The sequence below is a fragment of the Lepisosteus platostomus genome, chromosome 6 (genome assembly GCF_059453375.1).
Source record: "Lepisosteus platostomus isolate fLepPlt1 chromosome 6, fLepPlt1.hap1, whole genome shotgun sequence".
Lineage (NCBI taxonomy): Eukaryota > Metazoa > Chordata > Actinopteri > Semionotiformes > Lepisosteidae > Lepisosteus > Lepisosteus platostomus.
In genome coordinates this window covers 40,891,045-40,907,030 of record NC_142616.1, presented here as the reverse complement: position 1 = coordinate 40,907,030, position 15,986 = coordinate 40,891,045, and the positions used below count along the sequence as shown (strand labels likewise).

Sequence of the window (15,986 nt, the reverse complement as noted above, 5' to 3'; positions counted from 1 at the left end):
AAGAGAATAACGGAGCTCTGGTAGTTTAACTAGAGATTTATCTATAGATTGTGAGAACTGGATCCATGTTGTTCACAAACAACTCGAAGACAGAAAATAAAGCTTCGAATTAAATTAAACACCCGAGACTAAGGGTCCCTTGACGATTCCTTCTACATAGTTCCAAACCAGAGAATTAAGTGAACCTACTAAGGAGTGATTCTTTTTTAATTTCCGTTATTTGATCCAATTCCATAAACTGTAGCTAAAGCAAGTTTTTAAAGATTATAATCGAGAATTTTATCTCTAGCACCATGGATTTAAAAATGTGAATGCTTTTTAAAAATTATGATTACTAAGCCCCCATTTCTGTATTTGCATTTGCATTATGACATATTTTCCCATATTTTATCGCCAGCTTCAGACGATGCGTTTACCCTCTTTCCTCACTGCTTCTGCATCTTATTAGCTTATTTTCATGTTTGCCTCTGCCGGTCTGTCTTGGTTTCATCCACATTTTGATTTTCTAACATCCTGTATTACAAATCGTTAAACGTTAATAGAATGCTTTACGTTTGTATGTTAAATCGTATGTAAGTACTGTATATACTGTATAAAGTGGTCCAAGAGATGCTATACACAGATTTTACATGGGTATATTTTAGTTAGTGTAGTAGGATACTTACAACTTTGTGTGTAATTGTATGTTTTGGTTGATTTGAAATAAATCGTGCTTACAAGCCTTCTGAATTGTGACTGATGCCGTTCACCTGAGCACTCGGAGGAAAAAGACCTTTCTGGATCCGCAGTGCGATCCTTGATTTGAGTTGTCGGTGATACTGCTAAATGAGCTATGTAATGCGATGCACTGTTGAAAGATTCTTATTCTCTGCAACTGTCCCATATCTTCTGATTATTTATTTTTTTAAAAACAGGAGCCATAATGTTTTTAGGATATTTATCATGTTTCAATAAGCCCTTAGACTAAACCCTGCCACCAAGGTGATACTGTCACGTTTATAGAAACTAATTAATAGATCTAGAAGTACAGTATAGGCCCACACCTTATTTTAAGTACTGTAACTGCATTTAAATACATTCCACAGAGATAACAGACTACAATATATAAATTGTTCGTAACATTTTCATTATTTACTATGCAGATTAATTTTATACAAAGCAGCCTGACGTTTGTAGGCACCCAGGACACGCCCAGTACTGTGCAGCCTATTTCTGTATTGGCTGCATTTTTCCCCTAGTGTTATTATTGTACATGGACCTTTTGGCTGTGTCCGTTCTTTCCGAGCAATAACCGAAAAGTTGTCCTTCATTACTGATCTGCTAAGCTATCGAGAGAGCCATCTGGATTCAGAAACGGTTGATTTATAAGGGCATCATTTTGCTTCGCATAGACATAAGGAAAAAGAAAATAGACCGTTCTTCTGCCAGACATGTCTACGAGAGGTGAGTATTGGGCTCTAGTTACAGTAGATGCTGTGCTGCAGTATGCTGTGTCTTGTAGTGCAAACAAACCGCGTTTGTCCTTAACAGCTAGTCGACCACCTATTTATACCCTTATATAAGGGTCGGTTTACGTTGCCCAGATGGTCCAGGTTAGGGTATCAGTTGAATTAACTTAAACAACTTATACTGTATATGTTTTGTCCATAGGAATTATGGCGTCTTAATTACCTGTCATCTTTTATGTGGTATTGTTTCTCACATATTCCTCTAAAATGGATCTGCTGCACTGCTTTTTTAACCATTTACACTACAGTACAGATTTTGGACACCTTTTTGCTGGATCGTTTCGTGGATGCCTAGTTTTTCCCTGTAGCCTCATTTACAGAAGACTCGTTTTCTCTATTCAAAGACAACCATTAGCGACTGCGAAAACCCACAGAAATATTAGATAATTTTGGTTTTGTTTCTGAATGAGGCTTTTTTGAGAATATGATGAGTGCAAAGTACAGTACTTGATATACAGTATACGTTATGATATCGTTATAATAGATTGAGTTATTAATGGTTTAATTTAAGGTTTACTATCTGCAGTAGAGTCTGGTCAGTAAGACTCGGAAATATTTCATTCAGTACACCGTATACCATTTATCTTCAGTTCCTGCTGCATCGCTTTATCTCATTGAGGTTGTTTGGCTGTAACGAGCATGCTTTGGGGTATCACTTAAATCGCGGTTTGAGAACCAATTGAAATCGATAGCTTGTTGTTTTGAATGTTGATGTGAATGTTTTTCATCACCGAACTATAAGTTACGCAACTGCATTTTTACACTATTTGACAGTAAATTGTGACGTTTTGTTATTAAAATAAACTGAGATCCTGACAAGTAAAAGAAAGCTGCTGTCGGCGGTTAATGAATATTTCTCTTTAGACTTTGCAACCATGCACCAGCTGAAATATTGACAAAAGCAACAATACGGAGTTTCGTTTTTATGCTACTGAGTATGCTATTATTGTCTTTTGCAGTATAATGGTCACAAAATTTCCCCAAGGGTGCAGTTAAAGCAAATGAATGGAAAAACAACTACTGTAGTGTGACGGATTGCAGCTACTTTATTGACCCTTCGAAATTTGAAGGTTAAAACGCATTGCTTTGCGTTTAGGAGGCATGACTCTTGGCATAACGTTTCTTAAGCAAAAATACTTTTGCTCCTTGAACATATACAGAGCGAGTTGTAGAAAACAACAACAACAACAACAACAACAACAACAACAACAACAACAACAACAACAACAACAACAACAACAACAACAACAACCAATGTAGGGAGATTGAACCTTAAACCTTCTTGCTTTCCTGGCACAGAGCTAGTCAGACACCGTCTTGATCCTAGGTATGCCTAAACCTGGTAATTTTAATTTTGCGAAAACGTGTAGACTATAATCGCTTGTCTCCAATGCTTACATCTGGCAGACTCCATTTATTATTAATGTGCTACACTGTAGTTCCTGTTTAAACCACAGTGATAAGGCGAACAGCCCAAGGTTACAAAGTGTATTTTTGTAAAAATGTTAGTACTAAATGTTCCGTTTTAGCCCACTAAAATGATTCTTCTGAGTTTGGTTACTTGATGCACTTTCTCAGCAGTGCTACCCACAGTATTAATCATACAGCCTCAGTGGCTGGAATAGGTGACACATTTTCTTTGTTGCCAGGACCCACACAGGACACCATAAATCAATGAACTAGTCAGGCAAGTATGAGAAGTCCTATCTTTCCTGTGCTTACTGAAACGTACTATAAATAAGTGCAATGTTTGTACATTTAAATATAGGTTATGACATGAGGGTTTGTCCTGGTTGTTTTGTAGTCTTATTTGAAATTTCAGTAATTCAGCGATATGATTTACCTTTGATTTATTCTCATTTTTCTGTGTGGATGATCACAGCATTAATAAAACAGCCTAGTGCCAAAAGACTCCAAAAAGCTTTTGTGGCATTTTAGACTCATAAATGGATATCAAACATCCATAGTAACCAGAGGAAATGCATTTTTTCCAAGACTGTCAGATTAGGCACCTTCTTTTGTACATTAAAAGGATTAGAGAACAGTGAAGTTGGACTAGGATTTGGAGAAGGCTGTTTTTAAAAGTCACCGTGGTAAATTTTGCAAGGTAATTTGACTTATTTTGGTTGGGCTTAGATCTATATTTTTTAACTTCTCTCTTGCACTGAACTTTTATATGGCTTTGGTCATTCTCTATGCTTTTGTGCTTTGCCAGACTGTGGTGACAGAAGGTACATTTTTGTATACTGGTGCTTCACAGTGCTAACTCTATTTAAAAAAAAAAACATTTTGGCACACCTCTTGTGGTGCTGTTTTTAAAAGTGTTTCCACCTTTTCCCATGGTTTTAGACCTTTTTTTTTAAGGTAATGTGCTTTGCCTTTGTAGCAAACAATCAGGGTTAGAATTGCTTAGTAAGATCAAATCATACTTTGCAGATTTACCGTGGTAAACCTTGTCAAGCATAGGTACAGTATGGCTTTTAGATGACATTGGATAGTGCTTAAGGCACCTGACCTGCTGTACAGAATTTCTGCTTTGTCGCGAGATGAGCATCTTCCCTTTGGTTGCATTTGGGATGGTGGTGAAGTTCATCTGAGTATCACTATTGAGATATCCTGGCTATAACTCTGAATACCTGGAATCATGTTTGTGATTGTTTTTTGTATACCAGGCTTTTTAATTTCTTCTTGCTAAGAAAAGCTGAGACTTTATTAACAAATTAACTCAGTTACTGTTTGGAATACCTGAAACATTGTTTTGGCAAAGATGGCAATAACGATGAAGTGAATTACACTTAATAAGTTTAAGAGGGTATCCTTTTAAAATATACTGTATGTCAACATAAGATTAATTATACTCTAGTGCAGATAGTAGTATTTAGTTCTATTGTGTAGACTTAATTGTGTAAATACATGAAAGCTAATTTATTGACTTTTTTAATTTAAGCACAGCTAAATATTCTTAGCATTAATAAACTAGGGATACGGTGAATGGAAAATATGAGCAATATACTGTATAATCAATCAATTATCCAATATAAGCAAGGTATCAACTGGGATAGTTCCAATCCTAGTGTTAATTTTCTTGATACACATTAACCATATAGATTTCATGATTGTTTTAAATGGTTGTCAAGTTCTGAAAAGTTGAAACAAGTTCAGCCTGAAATGCAGAGTGTGAGCAAAAAGATAACTGGGAGGTAATTTGCCCACTATTTTAATGGACTTTAGAATGTGCCAGAAATTGTCGCCTTCCATAAACTGTTTTGGTTTAATGTGCATTTAATACTTCAAACCTTTTTAATTACTGGGTTTTGAAAAGGATGAGGATGGTGGTACAGTCATCTCGTTTTTCAGTTGGGATTCCCTTTTTGGTCTGGTGTTAAACATTTAAACTCAAATTTAGATTTGTGTAATTCATTTGTATTATGTATTTGTATTGAACTGACCTGCTGTACAGCATAAATCACGCTTAAGTTACTAGCACTAAGATTATAAATAACATTTCCACAAATAGTCATAACAATTTTAAAAATACTGAACCTTGAAAAAAGTCTTTTTGTATTAATCTTGGAAAGCAATGTTGAAAATTACTTAATTTTAATAATCTTTATTTTACATTAAGTGAGTTATTTATGGTGGCAGACTGGTTAGCGTTACTTCCCTGTAGTGTTGGGGCCTGGGTTCTATTCCTGGGGTGCTATCTGTGTGGAGTTTGTATGTTCTCCCTATGTTCATGAGGGTTCGCTCTAGGTGCTCTGGTTTCTTCCCACAGTCCAAAGACATACTGGTAGGCTAATTGGCTTCTAGAAAAATTGGCTTTAGTGTGAGTCTGTGTCTTTGTGTGCCCTGCAGTGGATTGGCCTCCCATCCAGGTTGTATCCTGCTTTGTGCCTGTTGAAAATGTATGGACTGAGTTATTTGTAGAATTTATCTCAACTCATCTGGCAGTGCTACAAAATTTGGAATCTTTTCATTTTGAATGAACTGATTGGTTTCCATCTGACTTCTCGGTACCTACTGTACGTATTGAGCTTGACTCATCTGACTTTAATTGAGAAGCTAGCCGATACGGAGGCTCCTGAGAAGAATGTAATATCAGGGTGTCAATTATTCAAGCTTTGTTCCCTGTCTGAATATTTGCTTCCATACCAGACATTGGGGAAACATGGAAACATTTTTTTTAATTGTACATAAAATATATAGATTTTTCAAATCTGACTTGGAAATTGAAAGCTTGTTATGAGCATACATACATTTCTGTGTATAGATTGACAAAAAGGTTTGAGGACTTTAATTGCACTATTTACTACTTTCAGTTAAAGTAGCCTCTGAAACTGGGTTTGTGTGGTTAAGAAGAGGCAATCTGCCCTACAAATTGCTGTCAGGAATGCAGAAAATGTATTTGTCATCTGGCTTTGCTTAAGAGAAAACCCATAGTTGAAAGTTTGGTCTTTGAAATTCTGTTCAGAATGGAAAGTGAAGTGGCAGATCAAAATACTGTAATATCTGAAAAATATTGTAATATCTGACAGGTATTTAAAAGTTTTTCGAAAGGGAAATGACTAATTCTGAAGGATTGCTTGTTTATAAAAGTACAGTATTTGTTGAAAAAAGTTGTGCTGCTGACCTTTCTTGACCTCAAACGTAGGGACCAGTAGATTAATCCAAGTCTTGAAGTGTGAAAAATGGATGAAAGATGAAGAGTAGAAAGAGTGCTATAAAAGGTTAAACAATTGGGCTTATGCTGGGCCATCGTGACTCTTTGCACTTTTGCAGATTGGGAACAGTTTAATCTTGCCTTGCATAGCTATACCACCTAGAAAAAAACTCAGCTTTGCACCTGGAAGTTTTGGAAACTTGCACATGAAGTCATACTGGAATGGATTGATGCCGATTATGTGACATACTTGAAGCGGTACCAAAGGAAACATTTTGAAAATGAGTTCAGCAGGGAGAGGCCTATTATCAAATAAAGGAAAGAATCAAATAGTGTACTTGGGGAAAAGCATGAGAACATCTGGCTGATTGCAGTTTGCTGTCTGGTGGAAGGGCACCATCAATTTGCTTGCTTCTGAAAATGGCAAATTGCAAAGGAAGTGTAGCTGACAGTATGTGCAGCTGAGGATTAAGGAGATTTTTATGTCTGCATATTTTCTGCTAGAACACAGTCATGAAGATTTTCATTTTGGATTTGAAAGTTAGGTTGTGTGGATTTTAAGGAAGTTCAAAAAGTGATGCTTTTCTATTTAACAAAACCCAATTTAAAACTCAAGTTTTGCCAATTTATATAAATTAGTTTTTTTTTTTCTGCTGCCACCTCCCTATGCTCCATGACACAGTTGAGATGGTATTTGGTACTATGATGTCAAACCCTGGAGTGGTCCTCCTAAGCAACTTCTGTTTTTTTTTCCCTTTTGTCCAATCGCTTTCGATCCCTAGGTCTTCTGCTTGCTCATTTGTTTTCTGTATCTTAGCAACAGTGGCGGGTGGATAACAGAGAGGCGAAACGCAGGCTGAGCTCAGTAGTGAATAGGGGCTTCTAGACTATAAATGCAGAGGGATTTAATTATTATCTTTTTGACTAATCGGGCTTGAGTCCACCAGGAAGTCCTTTTTCTGTTAATTATTACTCTCAGCACTGAGGCTTTGGCAGACAATGCTGAAGCATTCCTGTCAGTCAGACGGAACTAATGACTCAGACTGCACAATGGGCGCATGGTGGCAGGGGAGAAAAATAAGTCTTCCAAATGAACAGTGGCAAGATCTCCCTTGTTTAGTGCTGCACGATGAGGAGGGAGGAAGCTACTGGTTTGACTTCCAGGTTGCTTACTTTACCAGTCTGGGATAGAGAGCCTAGATGGGGTAGCACATAGTCATGCGTGGTCTTGCTCTTCCCATGCAGCCAGGGAAGGAGAGAAAGATGAATCTGATTCTATCTACAGCACAGAGAGTATTTTCACAGATTTAATATATAGAATTTGAATAGTTGAAGGTTGAGAGAATTGTGGTCCTGAAAGTACCAGTAATGATATGCAAGCATGATATTTGCGTATCTTGTTAGAACGTGCTCCTGTAAATGTGTTATAACAGCAGTTACGGGTTTATTTCATGTTGCCTATTTATGCAGTTATCCAAACATTTAAATGACTTGGAACAGAATGAATAGTTGAATGCTTTGTGCTTTCTGTATTGCTTATGTTGGATCCCTGCCTTTTGGGGGTGGGAGAAGCAAATTTCTGCTGCTGGAATGTTACTCTGAAGGTTACTGGAAGTCCCAAGGTGGGACTAACACTACTCATTTCAAAACTTAGTCTTTGCAATGACAGATAATATCTTTAGAAAAAAGCTTCCGCACTATTTTCAGATGTCAATTACACAAGATGAGAAATGTGTAAATCGGAGGTATTGCTCATATTTTGATCAGTTACAATGGACTACCAACTCCATAATGCTTGCTGTGGCATGTTGCTAGAGCACAGCACAGAAATTACTTGGGCAGACTTATCACATTTAACTGGTTCATTAGAATCTACTTCTGATTTATTTTTATTACACTGTAAGTGTTGACATTGGCAAGATGATCTTTTCCCTTTAATGTATTTGTAAGAGTTATAAAACCTGCCACTCTTTCAAATAGACAATGAAATTTGATTATATTTAGCACATTTGAGAGCTGTTGTTATAAATGACTAATATGGGCGTTAGTTCATTAACGCAAGGTCATGTTCTGGTATTCAAAGCACCAACCAAGCTCAGAATTCTAAGTAGAACATTTGGGAGTTGGGATAAATTTAGTGTATGCTTTAACCATCTGCATAGCCTCTTAGTGATGCATGCCAAACTGTACAGTCTTATGTGACTTCAAGCATATGTAAGAATATTTGGTATTCAAGGTTTGCTGTTAAAGGTGCATTGCAGTGGAAAATTCTGCATTGTTTCTATATTTCAGGGGAAATAATGCAGAATTGTACAATTTTCGGGTGGAGTAATGCAGTTCAAAAAGATCTCTGTAGACTGAAAGGACATTTTTTCAGCATGGACCCCTCTGTGTGAACCTAAGGAGGAAATGAGTGTCCTGAGTGACAATGTATTGGAAATAAAAAGAAAGAGTGCTGCAATGGATGTTGCTAAATTGGCAGAAAGGGTAATGCTGTTGTTGGAAATTCTTCATCAGAGGAGCAGGACACAGTCTTGTGCAGATTCAGTTTTAGTGAGCTCAAAAATGACAGAAATCATGCTGGGTCTGCGCCACAGAACAGACAAACTGCAAGGATTTCCCAGCTCTTATATACTGTCAGAAAGAAGTTTATTTCACAATCTGACTGCTTGTCCTGTTCTTTGATATGTAATTACTTCTTGTCCTGCTCTGTCTTGCTCTAGGTTCTGTCCTTTGATATGCAGCAGACATTGAGTGACTTCAACTTGTGTATAGGCATAGAATCCCCTCCTTGAGATGCTTGATTGAGGTGAGGAGGTAATTTAACATGTTGAAAGTCAGGCCACACACAATATTGTTCCACTACATTGTAGGCTGGATTAAGTCTGTGTATTGTTGCTCACCATCTGTGCTCGTGTTAACAACTAGTAATTTGTAATCTTGAAAGATGGTTCAGGCAGGCAAACAGTCCTTCAGAATTTGTGGAAAACAATGCTTCACAACACCTTGCCAAGACCAATACATTAACATGCTCCATCTTTGTGATTTGTTTTTGCATTCCCTATTCCACTACATCAGAAATGCCCCAGCACAAGTGGTGTTTGAAAAAATTACTGCAGAGCACTACAGTCATAAGTAGTTTCTTCACCGTAAAATATGTTGCATATAGGCATCTTCCATTCCCCAGCGCAATATCCAAGTATTTGAGTGACTAGGTTGTTGCAATGGAAATGGGATAGTGATGAGAGTCATGGTGGTGGCAGAACTGCATTTCAACATCTGTAAGCGAGAAATTCTTATTAGGATCCATTGTCTTAATTCCTTTTATGGAATAAGGTAAGGGCTACAAAAAGATGTCTTTAACATCTACCTTATCATTCTTGACTGGATATTTGCATCCAGGGGTATCCTCTTTCTTGATAAAAAAATGCAGTATTAAAATCTGCCACCTGAAAACATCAGGACCCTAAAGGAGTGTACAGAAAATGACTTGCTATAAAAATGTTCTACTGTACAAATGTGATATCAACATTACCTTCCTGATGGAAACCCAACAAGGTGGAAAAAGGAAGCATAAAAACATGAAGGCAGCAATAATTCGTTCTAGAAAGAGCAATCAGAGGAAGAATCTTGTGTGGATTTCCATTAAGAACAACTTGGCCCACCTTCATGAGCTCCCTGTTCGAACTTTTCATTCAGATGAAAAAAACTAAGGATGAATTCTGTGTTAAGCTTCACCAAATTCTTTGTTGAATCTGAAAGGAAAACAGATTTATTTTACTTGGAGATGGAAATATGTTTTCCCTTACCCACAGTTCAGAGCATGGGATTGTAAATGTCAAGCTCTATTCATGAAATACAAAAAATCCCAGCAACAGACACTGCCATTGTCCAGACGTGATCCAGACACTGCCACCTTATAGACTGTCATTTTCTGTGCCTGGAATTTATCATCTGAGTAATAAACAAGAGCTCATTACTTCTGGACCAGTCATTTTCTTATCTATTCAGTTATGACCTCATAATTCAGTGTTAAGGTGGCTCCCAAACATTGCTTAGACAACAAGCTGTATCTGCAGAAAAGTAATATTTAAGCAGTGAATGATCCAACAAAAATGTTTTTGGTTGCATTATTTAAAAGCTCATAAGTCTCAAAGAAGCTATAAAGATAACTTGTGATATGAAGTACAGACATAATTGTAGTAATTTGCAGACATAAGCAATATCTCTGTCATTTTTCATTGTTAAAGAGACTGTTGATGACCTGAGTACCCAATGACCTGTCTCTTTGACAGGTGAGGAATGGGTAGACTTGATCAGGGGAAGGGAGGGGTCAATGTGTGCTGGAAAGGGCATTTTAAGAAATCTTATGAATAAAGAATCCATTGTAAATGATGATGTATTCAATTATATCCCACAGTACCCAGTTAGAGCTGAGCTTGGAGCTTGACCAGCATTTAATGAGGTGGTTAAACTCATTATGCCAAAATAGAACAATGAAGCCATAGGAAGTGATGGATGATGTTTTTAAGAACAGTGGATAGGGACACTACCCTCATCATACAGTAATCCAAAATGATTTAAACTAACTAAAATTAACCTGAACAACATTCATTTTGATTAAACATCTGAGATAATAAGATGGCACCAGGTTCAAGCAAATGGCTGGACCACATTCCCCATAAAGCAGTGGGGAATGAGATGGTGCTGTCTAATCATCTTGTCCAGTTGCTGGAAGACAATTGGTCAGGTGACCAACCTGAAAAAGCAGGAAGGAAAGGCTTTCAGGGTTGGTTCTGAATCTGCCTCTGATAGTTAACAGCTCAGAAAGGAGCTAGGCTTTTGGTATGGTGTCTTTTATTTTACTGCCACTGTAAATAAAAGGGCAGTTTTTTGTACCTTATAGTTGTCTGTGTGTCTGTTTTCTGGACGTGCCTATTATAAATTTTTTCACATTCCTGCAAACTCAATGGGGTATTACAGAGAATACCATTTTGGTTCCTGACCACCACGAAACCTAATTTTACTTCCCATTAAATACAGGAAAATGTTTTGGATCACAAACCCCTCTAACTAGCATTTATTTACACAAAACTGTTGCACTCTGACTCTTGAGGCATGCTGGTAGAAACGTTTGAAGTCTGTAACCTCCAAAATTCTTTAGTATCCTTTGCCCCCTTTTTCATAATATGCCTGCAGTAATCCTTACATTCAAAGCCTTTTGAAGTTTACACAGGAGTTAAACTAGGATCTTATCAACCTTTTCAATATTCGAGTACCATGCTGTTTTTGATTACAGAAGGATTCTTGCTGGAGTTCAGCTAAGATGCTTATTTAATCTCCAAGGTTCTTCTCTGAAACTAAAACCATCCTGGTTTCAGTCATTAAACTCTTGTATGCTGGTTTGCAATGAGAGGCAGTTCTGTCAAGGCACACCTGACATTTGGCAATAAATTTACTGAAGTTGATATTTACTGAATTTATTGATCTGCAAGTTCTTATTGCTGAAGAACATAAAGCCCTTCCCATACATTGGGAAACAGATGGCTGCTCTTGACAAAAGCTTAACATGAGTCAAAGTTTGCAACTATAGGCTAAGGAATTGGAAAGGTTGTGGACCGTGCTGTTTAAAATTGAAACTGGTCTACTCTGCAGTTATCATCCTGCCTGAGGGTACAGGGCTATAACATGATTATTCTACGGGATATCTTTAACAGTAGTCTAATTGCTAATGCTGCCTTCAAAATATTTCGTTGCTCAACTGAAGCAAATCAGTGGTATTCTCTCCCACACTTTGATCGTTTGCCATTGGATTGGATTTGTTATTCAAATTAAAGCTTTCTTCTCCCATCTTACGCAAAACAATCTCACTAGAGGAGAACAAAAGAAGCATTTCAATGAAATAAGAATGAAAATGAAAAAATCCAACATCGATATCATTTCCTGGGATATTACTCCTCTTGATTCAACCAAATGGAGGAAGAATAGCTGGAAAGCAGACCAGCACTTAGGTACACAAAGACGTTGAAACAAGCATGCAAAGCAGAAATGTCAAAGTTCTCCTAGACTGACTTGCACATCTCCTGAAACAATATCTGCATTCCTTACCACAGTGTGTTTGAAACATGTTTTCCATGATCCTGAAAGTGAATGGTCATCCTCAAACACAAGACATAATCAAGGAATAAATTAAATAGAATGAACCTTAGGATTTACTTGCAGAGCGTCTTAGTTATCCTAATGTGTAAACGTTTGTGCCGTACAACTCACTGTCCTATTACTCTACGAAGATTTAAACATTAATGACTGTACAAAGGATTTTTGAGCTGTTGATGTCACACAACATATTGGGTCATTCCACAAATGCTCAATGGCCCCAGCCAGGACCCCTGATAGGACAGAATCCAAAGACTGCATCTGCAACGTGGAGAAAAGCATGAAGTATAGGTTTTATTGCTACCTACTGTGGCCCCACATGCTACCTATTGTTAACAAGTACCAATGAATAAATGCACCATAATGAATTTATCCATCAGATAAATAGCACAAAATAAACATCTCTGTAATCATTATATTATTTTATTGAACTAAAATAATTCTCCTGAAGACCTGAGCTGTAGGTATAATTTGGTGCATGACAGTTCTTTTATGTTGAAAAAGTAATAACCTTCCAACTTTGACATCTATTAGCAGAACATAACACACCTAAACATAAAGCATTAAAACTTAAACTGTATACAAAACAATACATGCCAGAGGCCTATGTTCTGTAAACCTAGAATGCTAAGCTCTTGTAACTTGAAATCCTATGCAATACTTTGACAGGCCAAGAGAAATGCCCTCTATCCTAAATAAAAGATTGCGACCCAGCACTAAATCTGCCTTCCTACAATAAGGATGCAAAAAGTGAAAGAGAATCCTTCTCACTATTCTAAAAATCACCAATTAGTTATTTCAACCTAGAAGAGAACATATTTAGCCTAAGTATTCTGCAATAAAGGAAATTGGAGTTTTTAAAATAAGGTACAAATTAGCCAGAATCTTGTGTCCAAAATTGATAAGGAAATAAATCCTCTTGCATGGCACAATTCTAATTAATGGTGTATCTTTCTCTCTGGTCTTACTCCTGTTCCTCCCCTCCTTTTTGTTTTTTGTCTATGCTATATTTCTGTGTTTGAATGTTTTTTCTTATTTTGGTTACTAGACTAATTGACCAGGACCCCCCACCCCTTCATCATCTGCTTATACCTGTTGGTAATCTCACCTGTAGCTATCCAAAGCTACCTCAAAATGTACCCTTTCTTCTCTGGCTTTCTGGTAAGGTCAAGATACCAGGCTTAAATGGAAGATAGTGTTAATTATGTAGACAGCGAATTGTGTGAGAGCTTAAAGGGACCAATGTAATGTCTGCCTTTTTGATATTATCTTCTAGCAGCATTTGGTTTTGTACATTTATACAGGTTTTGTGGAATTGCTATCATACTTTTTTCAATGCCTTTTAAAATACTTTATTATTCGGTAAGTTTGTGGCAATCATGTATTGTCATTTCAGGCTTGAAAACTGGTTTTATTGTTCATTATGGGGCTCCAGTTGGACTATAAAGTATTCTTCAAGTAAAGCATTATGCCTTCTCTATGATTGGGATGTTTATGCATTCAAAGCATATACAAGACTTAAGTTTTTGCATTTATAACCCCACTTAAAGTCAATGCTTTACAATAAGAACAGGAAAATGATGCTAATGATAAAAGGAAAAAAAGTGAGAATTAAAAATAAAAAAAAATGCCACAGGCATGTGAATATAGAATTGACATTATAGAAAATACATTTGGAACTCTTCACCACAAATGGAGCAAGTGTAGCTCTTACATGTGATTTCTGAAAAAAGGGGGCAGGTATGCATAGTGTTTTGTACTTGTAATCCTGCTTTTGTTGTTGAGGCTTTTATACTCAAGACAAAAAGATAGTAGGCTTTGTTATAATGGGCAGAAGCAGACAATCTATCTAACCTTGGATGAATAAACAAAATGGAATGTGCACATCAATGTTCTGGCATAAATAAGGTTGCATTTAAACAAGATTTCTTTCACATTGTCAAGGTTCTGAATTTAATGTTATCTGAAAATCTTGATTTTAATCTTTGTTTGCTTAATGACTTGTGGATATACTGTACAGTAGAGTGCTCTGCTCTCTTTTCTTACCCTATATCAAAACTAACACAATGGCAAAGTAGCAAGAAACAGAGCAAATGTATTAAGGAAGGAGGGACAAGTTCACCTTTTTCAGTTGTAATACGGGAATTATTTTATAAATTCCATTTTAATAATTGATAAGTATTAAATACTTATTTATTGTCCCAGCTGGGAAATTTGCTTTGCAGGCAGGTAAAGACATAACACAATACATTTAACAGATATAACACATTAGACAATACTGTACATTTAACTGATGTATGGTGAGAAAATACATGTATATACAGTAGATAAAGTAAATGTATAGTCAGTTGTCCAAATTGAGCGGTTGATAGCTGTGGGAATAAAACATGATTTAATTCTGTTACTCTTGAATCTAGGTAGTCTAAATCAGGTAGTCAAATTCACTATGCAATGGGTGGTTCTGACAGTCAGTGATTATAGTGGCTGTCTGCACTATATGTTTGATGTAGATGTCTGAAAGCTGTACTTTTTTTACACCAATAATTTTGCTGGCTACCTTCACAATCCTGCTCAGTCTGTTTTTATTGGTATTAAGTGTATTATGGTAGCCAAACCAGCAAACATAATGAATGTTAAGACAGATTCAATGAAAGTTTCATAGGGCATAGTGTCACAGTGCTTATCGTCGCTGCCTTGCAGAGCGGGGGTCCTGGGTTCAGTTACTGGGATATATGTTCTTTGTATGTTTGCATGGATTTGTTTCAGCTTCTTCCCACATTCCAAAGACATGCTGGATCTGGTATGAGTGTGTGTCTCTGTGTGCCATGTGATGTACTAGCGTCTCATCCAGGGTGTATCTCACCTTGCACCCACTGCTTGCTATGGTAGACTCTGGCTCCCCTGTGACCCTGTATTGGATAAAGCACTTTGAAATTGGATGGATGGATAACTGTTAAATAAGTTGTCTATCCTTATTACCACTTAGGGACAGAGACAATCTAGATGCATACTTTCTTAAAGTCTTGGCCAGTCTTAAATTTTTCAGACTGTAGTCCCAGAACTCCATCAGCAGAGTTCATCTGTGTGATGGAGAGAAGATGCAGCTCTTAATACATTCTTAACATCAATAGTCCTTGGAAATTGCTTAATGCTCTTTAAGAAATCCTTGACAGCACTGGCTAATAGCATAATCCAGTTCTGAACCAGTGATGTCTGAGCTCTACAGTCCAACTTGCGTTCCTTCTAATGTTGGCTGATTTGCAGTTCTCAGCATGGCCTGGGCACAGCTCTGTTGTTCATGGAGAGGTGGAGTCTTGTATGATTAAGACAGGTCATTATACTAGCTTTAAATGCATAGTAAAATAAAACATTGCCAAGCCTGTCATAGACTCACCTTTTCAGTCTCCTGGGAACTGGCAAGGACCATGAGGAATGTCAGGGCAGTGTAATTTCCCTTGTCTTTGTTTGGAGGGGTGGGGTGATACGCAGGCTTTGATGTACATCTTAACCTGGCAATGAGCTGTGCAGAACTCCTAGCGTTCCACTTAATGTAATTGTGCCACTAGTTGTGCAATGTGTTTCAGAGTTGAGTGGTGCTCCAGGTTCTTTCTCCCTCTTGGGTTGGAACCTGATACTTTTTTTAAATTAAAACCTTCATTTAT

General features: G+C 37.1%; 1 protein-coding gene across 1 annotated transcript in view; it reads left to right on the top strand.

Moving 5' to 3' along the window:
- The first annotated feature begins 1,251 nt into the window (after window positions 1–1,251).
- ablim1b (actin binding LIM protein 1b) overlaps window positions 1,252–15,986 on the top strand; it is a 155,346-nt gene continuing 140,611 nt past the window's right edge. The window contains exon 1 of the mRNA XM_088635884.1: window positions 1,252–1,443. Within this exon, the coding sequence (XP_088492010.1) occupies window positions 1,431–1,443 (13 nt within the window). The 5' untranslated portion in view covers window positions 1,252–1,430. The remainder of the gene's footprint in view (window positions 1,444–15,986) is intronic.